Raw genomic sequence first — 10,493 nt, 5'->3', positions numbered from 1 at the left:
GCCCAGTCGGTAACTCAGAACCACGCAGCCGCTCACTCATTCCCCCCCTTATTCCCTCCCTGCTCCCGGCAGGATGGGGAGGAGAATCTAAAAAATTGTTCTCAGACTAAAGCCAAAATGCAGCACTGCACCAGCTACTAAGAAGGAGAAAAATAACTGTTACAGCTGAACCCAGGACACAGATACTTTAGTTTCAGCTTATACTTGACTTATGCAGAGTGTCCAATCTTAGTAGAAGCAACTTCTTCCCCCACTCATTTGTTCTGCAGTGCACTCAAAGGGGGTAAAAAAGTAGTATCAAATTTGCAGGCCAGATCCAGCTGGTGAGACAAGAAAGGTGGAAACAAAACTGGAAGTGATTGCAAGACTAAACCCATGAGCTTGCAAAAACTAACTTTAAAGACTACATGTTTTGTTTCCCCCATCCTTAGAATTAAAGTTTTGCCTAAAAGGTTTAAGTCACTCAATTGCAATGGTGACCTAAAGCATGACTGCCACTTCTGAATCACAGCTTTGAGCGTACAGAAAACCGAAGCCATTAAGTAGCAGTACTACGGTTGTACTGCAACCTAACACCATCCTGCACATGGCCTTGAATAAATCGGTCCAACTCTGCTATGCTGCTACCACACACACCATCTCAGCCCCATTCTCTTCTGCATAGCTAGTAAAGTACTATACATATGGAGAGTTCTGTATGGAGGGTAGGAGGCCATAACAGGTTTTACCCCCCTCTTCCCTGAACAATACTGCTGCAGAGCAGAAATACCAGGTATGTCAGCCCTAGGAAGCCAGCACTTGCAGGAGTGCCTGCACAGGGGAAGAAAGTCTCATGCACTTAAGATAAGGGAGGGAAGGCAAGGAAAGGGTCTGGCTAATTGCAGTACTGCCTCTTCCTCTTTTTCCTTAACACCCTAGATCACACTTGGAATAAGATTCGCACCCCCCCCCCCCAAGCTCCCACAAAAGCCTCTTAATCCCATAACATACCGCAAGATGCAGTATGCCTTCTATGAGTAGCACAGCTTTTTTTTTCCCCTCCTCCTTCTTATCAATTTTTAAATGATATGGGGAATAAAAACACTTGATTAGGTAATCACCCCCCCTCCTCAACAGGACAGGGGGAGAAAACACAAAAAGCTCATGGTTTGGGATAAGGACAGGGAGATTACAGAATCACAGAATCATTAGGGTTGGAAGGGACCTCTGGAGATCATCTAGTCAAACCCCCACTGCCAAGGCAGGGCCACCTAGAGCAGGTTACACAGGAATGTGTCCAGGCAGGTTTGGAATGTCTCCAGAGAGGGAGACTTCACAACCTCCCTGGGCAGCCTGTTACAGTGCTCTGTCACCCTCAATGTAAAGAAGTTCTTCCTCACGTTGAGTTGAAACTTCTTGGGGTTTAGTTTATGGCCATTGCTCCGCGCCCTGTCGCTGGGCACCACTGCAGAGTCCGGCACCATCCTCTTGGCACCTGCCTTTGAGATACTGAAATGCATTAATGAGATCCCCTCTCAGTCTTCTCTTCTCTAGACTAAACAGGCCCAGCTCCCGCAATCCCTCCTCATAAGAGAGATGCTCCAGACCCCTGATCATCCTTGTGGCCCTCTGCTGGACCCTCTCCAGTAGCTCCTTGTCTTTCTTATACTAAGGAGGCCAGAACTGGACACGGTACTCCAGATGGGGCCTCACCAGGGTTGAGTAGAGGGGGAGGATCGCCTCCCTCAACCTGCTGGCCACACTCCTCCCGATGCTGAACTGCTCTCTAGTAGGTCAGCCCCCAACCTGTACTGGTACTTGGGGTTCTTCCTCCCCAGGTGCAGTACCCTATGCTTGCCCTTCTTGAACCTCATGAGGTTTCTCTCTGCCCAATTCTCCAGCCTATCAAGGTCCTGCTGAATGGCAGCACAGCCTTCAGGTGTATCAGCCACTCCCCCAGCTTTGTATCATCAGCAAACTTGCTGAGGGTACACTCTAGCCCTTGATCCAGGTCATTGATAAACATGGTGAATAAGACTGGACCCAGTATTGATCCCTGGGGAACACCACTGACTACAGGCCTCCAACTGGATTCTACTCTGCTGATCACAACCCTCTGAGCTCTGCCATTCAACAAGTTCTCAATCCACCTCACTGTTCATTGCTTGGTGATGACCTCCAGAATGACCTGTTCCATTGCCTTTCCAGGGATGGAAGTGAGGCTGACTGGCCAGTAGTTTCCCGGGTCCTCCTTCTTGCCCTTTCTGTAGATGGGTCACATTAGCCTTCCTCCAGTCATCTGGCACCTCTCCCATTCTCCATGATTTTTCAGAGATGATGGAGAGCAGCAGAGCAACAACATCTGCCAGCTCCCTCAGTTCCCTTGGGTGCATCCCATCAGGGCCCATGGATTTATGGGTGTTAAGTCTGTCTAGCCTATCCCTAACCCAACCCTCTACAACCAGGGGGAAGTCTTCCTTTCTCTGGCCTTCATTGATAACCTCTGAGGTCTGGGACTCCTGAGGGCCGTTCTTAGCGGTAAAGACTAAGGCAAAGAAAGCATTCAGTAATTCTGCTTTCTCTGTGTTTTCTGTTACCAGGACACCCATCTGATTCAGCAGTGGCCCCACAGTTTCCCCATCTTCCTTTTGCTGCTCATATACTTGTAGAAGCCCTTCTTTTTGTCCTTGATGTCCTTTGCCAGGCTCAATTCCAAGTGGGCCTTGGCCTTCCTTGTCGCATCCCTGCATACCCTGACGATGTTCCTATAATCCTCCTACTTGGCCTGGCCCTTTTTCCACATCCCATAAATTTCTTTCTTGTGTTTGAGATTTACTAGGAGCTCCCTGCTCATCCATGCAGGTCTCCTGCCCCCTTTGCCCGATTTCTTCATCATGGGGATACACTGGTCTTGGAGGAAGTGGTGCTTAAATATTGACCAGCTCTCTTGGACTCCCTTCTCTTCTAGAGCCCTATCCCATCTATCTATTTCCATCTATTATGATTTATTTTACTAGTTAAAAAAACAAAGCAATCCTAAATAGACTTTGAGCTATCAAAACTCAGGAAGACAGTTCCTGAATTATACTAAATAGCTTCATACAAGTGTTACGTGTTTTACTTCTAGCACTGAGCTAAACACAACACAAGGCATTATCAGGAAGTTAGAAACTCCAAAACTTTAGTACTCTTACAGCAGTGTACACACCCATGGTATGCCTGCATCTCAAATGCAGAGAAAAATATGATCCTCTTCTCCATTCAAAAGCAAAACAGCTAACTGGAAAAGATCCAGAAACAGCTAACATGCATAAACAGAGATGCAGAGGGCTAAGACCTATTAAGTAAACTGAAGTTTGGCTCTTCAGCCTACAAGAAGACACAACCAAAGACTGAATGCAGTAGAAATCTGGTCACAAATGGCATAGGAAAGATGAGTAGTTTAGTTTTCAGAATGCAAGAATCAGAAATTAACAAATTACCTGACAGCAGACTTGACAAAAGCCACACACACATGCACATACAACCACCCCCCAAAAGCAGATGTTTTGGTTCTTCACAGAAGATTTGATTGCCATAGGGAGAAACTTGCTTCCAAGCATTATAGACGCTAACCATTTACTCAGATTTCAATGGCAATTGGCTCTTAGAAAGCAAATTCATCAAAGGTTATTGAGCAGAAAGGTATTCCCTTGACTCAGGCAGACCCCAAAATTGCCAGAAAGTATAAGAGTGTAAGGAAAGAAGGAGCGTCACTCTACTTGCCTGACCTCCCTCTGTTTCTCAGGTCTAGCCCAGGACAGAGCACCAGGACTCCATCCCTATGAGCTGACCATGCAGGTTCTCATCTCCATTAAACAGTACCTTCAAAAGCACTATCGATACACTGTGAAGGTGGAGCAAGGCCATACACAAACACAGCACCCACAGGCTCACTCCTCTCCATGGCTAGGGGGAGCAGCCCCCCAACCCGCAAGCCCCCCACTGGGAGGCCAGTAGCCCCACCAGCCTCCCTGCCGACATTTCACATTTGCTGAATCATGACAGGGGCACAGAGCCCCTCGCCCCAGACGAGAAGAGGCGGCAGCAAAGTTTGGCCCGACAGCGGGGCAAAGGCCCCAAAGAGCAGCTAGCTGCGCCCCCTTGTTCAGGCCCTATTACAAGGGAGACCAGGACCCGGACCCCCACTCCCTACCGGCCCGCTCATTACCTGCGCGACGCCTAGCGGCTCTGGCTATCCCCGAGATCACTACTTGCCCCTATGAAACCCACACCATATTACCACTTCCAGCCCCACAACCAGACGACGCCATCTTATCTAACTGTCCTCCACCTCACTTCCCCGGCGACGCGCCTAGCATCACATCACGAGGTCACCTGTCCCCATCAGCCCAATCGGGGAATGGTCGTGGTGACGTCACTTCAACGTGGAGGGGGGGGGGCGAGGGGAGCTCCGCCTCTTTCCCCGAAGGGTGAGGCAGTGGTGTGGCGGGTGGTGTCTCTGGCTCCGGCCCTGTTCTGGGGTGAGGGACAGGAGGTGCTGGAGGAGCCCCTGAGCACACGCCCTTGTCTTTGAGGTTTGTTAGATGAAAACACAAAAAAATGGCATAAAAGAACTACCTTCTTTATCAGTCTCTTTTGCAGTCTGCCTGCATGTCATGGATTTTTTTCCTCTCCTCCTTATTCTTTTCTCTGCAATGTCACTTGCAAAATAGCAATCATTAGGTTTGGGTCACTCTAATTTTTTCCTCTATAAAAGCATAGGAAGAATTGCATATGAGCCATGGGGACACAAGGAAAAACACACATCCACCCACAACAGTTTTAAAGTGGCATAATTAAATACAAATATTCCATATGCCCTTTAATTCCCCTGCAATAAGGGAGTTTTCTAGTGGAATAGAGCACCTCAAAGTTTGACTAAGCACCTTATTGTGCACCAAGCAACATGCACCAGACCCTCATATTCACTTGGAGAAGCCAGGTGATAAAACCAAGCTGTCTGCTAGTTAAATGAGTCTCTCTAAGGGAAACCTGGGATAAAGTTTTGCAAAGCAAAGCTGGTGCCAGGCCTTAGCCCCTCCAGGCTGGCTATGGAAGGGTTGGAGGAAGTGTTTTATGCTTGTGGTCAGATTTTCCCACAGGAGAGATGGAGAACTTCAGTATAGATTGCGCATGCTACAATCAACAGGAATACTCTCACAGGCTGGCTCTCAGTGGACGATACCAAACCTGCATCTTCTGCTGCTTCAAGTTGCCAGAGTACCCTTCCCATGTCTCAGCGCTGTGGCATCAGCTACTCCTCCTCACTCTCGGACTGTGATATAGTTGATTTTTGTCTCACATAAGCAGCACAGGCTGCCAAAATACTGCCTGCCCTGCTCTCCAGGCATTGCCCATCAAGCTTCGGTTGCTCAAAAATAAATGAAGAATGAAAACAGCTAGCCTGCACCTCTCCTATGCTTAAATTGACGGGGCCCGGAGAGGCCGCCAGTCAACCCCACCGATCCGTGCAGGGCAGCGGAGAATGCATATGGGGCGAGGCCGGGAAGCTTCACTCTGAGCAGCACCGTCTCCACCGACGCCGCTCTGACCCCGACGGGGCCACGCTGCCTGGCAATCGCAAAGGGGGCGGGCAAGCTCGCCGCCCTGCCTCCTCTGGTTGCTAAGAAATTAGGCTCTCGGGCGGGGTGAAGGAGCTGTTGCAAAGGCGCAACGCGACTGTCGTAAAAAAAAATCCCGGGAAAGATGTCGTGAAGCGCGGTCGGTGTGATCTGCGGCGAAGACAGTGACCGGGTCCAGCTCTCGGCACTTATATGCCCCGTCCCCTAGCGGCTACTTTCCCCTCGTGCTCCATGTGGGGCCCAGGCCGGGCTCTCGGCCTCTCCTTCGCTTCCTTCTATGGCCCGGAAAACAGTTAGCAGGAAGCGGAAAGCGGCGTCGACTGCCGCCCTCACAGAGCCCGGGGGGCTCCAGGGGGAGCAGGTAGGTCAGGGGAATGGGGGAACGGGTGTATGGGGGTGAGGTACATGCTGGTGCTTGGGAGGAAGGTTGACCCTGACTGGGGGCTGCCGTGTCCCGATGCCTGGTTGGGGTGCGGAAGTGGGGGGAGGGGGGTGTTCGGTGCCTGGGGAAGGTGTCCTGGTGGAGGGATGCGGAGTAGTCTTGGCTCCGATGGTGGGGGGATGTCTCGGTGCGATGCAGCAGGGCAGCCCTCGTTCCCGGCGTCGGGGGCTCTCCCGGGTTCCTGCCGCTCCCCTCTCTGCTCGGTGCTGTCCCCGTTGGTTTCAGTCGTTCGGCCCGTAACCGCCGGGGCCCCACTGTCCCTGGGCTGAGCGATGCTGCGGGGTTACCCCAGGCCGGGCTGGAGGAGACCGATGAACGGTGCGGTCGGTATCGGGCGGCCCCTGCGGTGTCACCCATAAACCCGCCGAATTAACGGCAGGGGGCTGCCGGGGCTGCTCTCTTCTATTTAAAGTGCTTCTCCGCTTCTTCTTCTTTCTATAAGCATCTGGCGTCTTAACAGTGCCGAATTGGTGTGAACTGTTTTTAATGTCATCTCAGTGTTGCTTCTTTAGCAAATATTTATGTTTAATTTTATGTTGCTGAGGGTTGTATCGGCATTTACAAGTTAATCTTTGGTGTATGGTATTCCATGGGTAGTTTGGAAGACTTCAGTATTTTGCTGAGACTATCTTTGAATTTAGAAAGGTCGTGTATCTTGGGCCGCGTCCAAAAGAGCGTGGCCAGCAGGTCAAGGGAGGTGATTCTGCCCCTCTACTCCGCTCTGGTGAGACCTCACCTAGAGTACTGCATCCAGCTCTGGAGTCCTCAGTGCAGGAAAGACATGGACCTGTTGGAGAGGGTCCAGAGAAGGGCCACAAAAATGATCAGAGGGATGGAGCACCTCTCCTATGAGGAACAGCTGAGAGAGTTGGGGTTGTTCCGACTGGAGAAGAGAAGGCTTCAGGGAGACCTCTTAAAAGGGGCCTATATGAAAGATGGGGAAAGACTTTTTAGCAGGGCCTGTTGCGACAGGACGAGGGATAATGGTTTTAAACCAGAAGAGGGAAGATTCAGCCCGGATGTGAGGAAAACATTCTTTACAAAGAGGGTGATAAAATACTGGCACAGATTGCCCAGAGAGGTGGTGCACCATTCCTGGAGACATTCAAGGCGAGGCTGGATGTGGTTCTGGGCAACCTGATCTAGTTGAAGATGTCCCTGCTCATTTCAGGAGGGTTGGACTAGATGACCTTTGAAGGTCCCTTCCAGCCCAAACTATTCTATAATTCTGTGTCTTTAAGTTTGTTCTAGTTACTTTATCTAATTTTCATGCTTCTTTTCTGCAGTATGGGTGGGATCACTCAGTTCACAAAAGGAAAAGGCTCCCCCTGGTGAAGAGGTCCCTGGTCTACTATCTGAAAGGTAGAGAGGTCAGGATGCAGAATGAGTCCAGCTATCACCACTTGTTGCATGGATACACAGCCCAGCAGCTTCCCAGTCTCCTGAAGGAAAGAGAATTCTACCTCGGAACCCTTAATAAAGTGTTTGCTTCCCAGTGGCTGAACCACCGACAAGTGGTGTGTGGGACAAAATGCAACACAGTAAGTGCTACCTCTCTTTCTCTTACCTTGGTTAATTATTGCACCTCCACCCCCAAATGATACTTATTATAATCGAAGTATGTAGACTGCCAAGGAAAACATTAGGAAGCAATTAGGAGCACAGTCCTAATCGTGCACAGTTAGTTTTGAATCAGGGTAATACTTAACCATTGCCCATTCTCATCTGAAAATGTGGTACTATGCAGATGGCTGCAAACCAAAACACCAGGCCTGTACCTCTCAGTATTTGTCTAATCTGCATAGAGCGATTTACATCTGTTTGCGGGATGGAGAGCAACAATGGGGTTGGAATTTTCTTCCTGTCCTGCAAATGGTGAGTTAACGAGTGGTGCTAGCTTTGCTAAATGGTAGCTATCTGCCTGGCAGAAGTTTCTAGTAAGGCTCTTTTTCTCATTATGCTCAGTCTTATACAGTTTGGCTTTATGTATGGTTCTGTGCTGATGAATTTGAAAAGTTGTTACAAACCTCAAAACTGTGGTTAAATTCCAGATATTCTTCAGAGTAGCTAGAAATGTTCCAAGCTTAAAAAAATAATTTCAGATCTTCAGGTTCTTTTCCTTTGCTTTTTCACTTTGTGATTTTTTTTTTTAAATTTTTTTTTACTCTAAATCTGTTTTCAGTGTTCAAATAACTTCCCTTGCTTATGTACCTTTATATGCTTTAGCAAAAATTGAAACCTCTTCAGACTCTTAATGTTTCAGATCCAAAGCATCACTTGATAGGGGATTATTAAAATAATGTCCTATGTGATTAGTAAATGGAGGAGATCATACTTCTTAGGTAATATTCTCTCTGCTGGAGTTAGTAGCCCAACTTCATTGGTGGAGGTTGCAGTTTCATGTGTTACCGCAAAAGATGGTCAAAGAAGCTCTCTAAGACTCAATTTGGAGTTTTAGAAAGCAGGCATTCTTTATTGCAGCACTGGGCGCACACGCGAATCATTTTGCAAAGGTGAGTGCACCTGGAGTCTACAAGCAGCATCTGTATATCCAACACACTTATGCATATTTACAACCTTTCCAGGAAATGTTTTACATTAGAGTTCCTGAAACTAATAGTAATATTTACATTTTAATTACGCATGTGCTTTTCTTGCTGAGTAGTGGTCTCCCGATGGTCATCGCTAGTCTTCCACTGATTGACCTTTGTGCTTGCACATGCGAAAAGACTCTTGTGAATTACTTAACAGTTGTGTCTGTGTTTTAGGTTAGTTCTGATTTGTTCCTCATCTTGAAGAACCGGCCCCATCTGTCATTCCTTTCTTATCTTCACAGGCTACCCTTGTTTTATACATACCTCAAGGCCACACCAGCCCATCTTACTCTCAACAAAGCGGTCCCAATTTACATCCTAACATCTTGCTCTCAACAGAGTGGTCCCAATTTACAACTCAGCATTTTAGCTTACACATGTATGAAGTTCTGATTTAATTAGTGCAAAATCCCAAATTTGGTCTTTCCAAGTTGGTTATTGCCATGGAAATGAATTGGGTGTTGTAAGGAATGTATAGATCAAGCAGCTCTTAAACCTCAAAGCGTATCAGTTGGTGTGATTCCTTGTTTGCCTTGAGGGTTTTTTGGTTTGGGTTGGTTTTTTTTTTTTTTGCTTGGTTGGTTGGTTTTTGCTTGGTTGGTTGGTTGGGGGGGGGTGAGTTGTGGGTTTTTTGTGTGGTGTTTTGTTGGGTTTTTTTTGCACAGAAGCTGTGCTCAGTGATCTGACTTGCAAGGGACTGGTATTTTAATTTTGGATGTTCTGTTGTTATTCCTAGTTACACAGAAGGCTTTAATGCAGTAGCTTTTAAGAAGCAAGGTCTAGCTGTATAAACAAAATAGTCTTTTAACTGAAATAGAATCTGTCTGCCTTCTTTCTCCACATGTGTTCATCACCCTGGCTGGTCAGCCGCCAGCACTGTTTGTGGAACAGCTTACAGGAGACAAGCTCTCTGAAATCTTGCTTACTCTAGTAAGATGACTACGTGTTTTATAGAGCTGCAACGATGTTGCTGTGTTCTGTAACTTCTGTAGTTCCAGCACTGCTACAGCAAAGATAAATGGGCAAGTGCATTGTTAACGCAACCTAGCAGAAAATTGTTTGGGACCAAACAATTGTCGAACTGAAGGAGGATTCAACCATATTGTTGTTCCCACTGCATATGCTGCAATGAAGTGTATGCTTCTGCAGCTAGACTTAATGTTACAGATGGGCCTTGTCTTTTGTAATCATTATATTTTACTTTAATAAAAGAAGCCACTTCAGCACTGTGAAAGATTATATGAATTAAGAATACTGTAATAGCTTTAGCTTGGTTGCTTTGTGTTCACATTTGAACAAATGGAGCATTAAACTCTGTGCTCTAATTATAAGATTTTTCTCTCTCATCTCCTGAGTAAGCGACCTAATAAAGAATTCCTTTGCCAATTCTCATATGCTGAAGTTGTAGCATTTAAGTTGGGAGTAAATCTAAGACAACTTGGCTGATTTTAATGGAGTTTGCTGCATTGGAGTTGCATGTAATTAAAGTTAATGCAACAGAAAAACATTAACCGTAGTAGTTACTTTAATTAAAGCTTGAATGTGGCACTGAGTGCTTTTAGCATTTAATTTTATAAATTGCCCTTGGCTGTGCTGTGCCAGAAGATTAACTGTTTTTTAATAACAAACCAAAAAATACATTCTTGTCATAGAGGAGTAGGTTTGCTTTTAGTCACGTGACAGTACTACTCACTATAAACACTGAAGAGAATACGGAGCTCTGTCAATTGCTCATTTTTAATGAGGATTATAACTTGCTTAATTATTTGGGATAACTTTCTATCCTTAAAAATATCCCTGGGTATGATTGTATATATGAAATTACTTTATTGTTCTCCAGTGGATTCTGGTGCT

General features: G+C 46.9%; 1 protein-coding gene across 1 annotated transcript in view; it reads left to right on the top strand.

Annotated features, from left to right (window-relative positions):
• The first annotated feature begins 5,572 nt into the window (after positions 1-5,572).
• The window catches only part of LOC115619175 (DDB1- and CUL4-associated factor 12-like), a 33,172-nt gene continuing 28,251 nt past the window's right edge, over positions 5,573-10,493 (top strand). Inside the window, exons 1-2 of the mRNA XM_030511222.1 lie at positions 5,573-5,964; positions 7,332-7,586. Of these exons, the coding sequence (XP_030367082.1) occupies positions 5,881-5,964; positions 7,332-7,586 (339 nt within the window). The 5' untranslated portion in view covers positions 5,573-5,880. The remainder of the gene's footprint in view (positions 5,965-7,331; positions 7,587-10,493) is intronic.

Source organism: Strigops habroptila, chromosome W (assembly GCF_004027225.2).
Source record: "Strigops habroptila isolate Jane chromosome W, bStrHab1.2.pri, whole genome shotgun sequence".
Classification (NCBI taxonomy): domain Eukaryota; kingdom Metazoa; phylum Chordata; class Aves; order Psittaciformes; family Psittacidae; genus Strigops; species Strigops habroptila.
The sequence above is the reverse complement of the archived record's forward strand: the minus strand, read 5'-3'. Positions and strand labels throughout refer to the sequence as shown.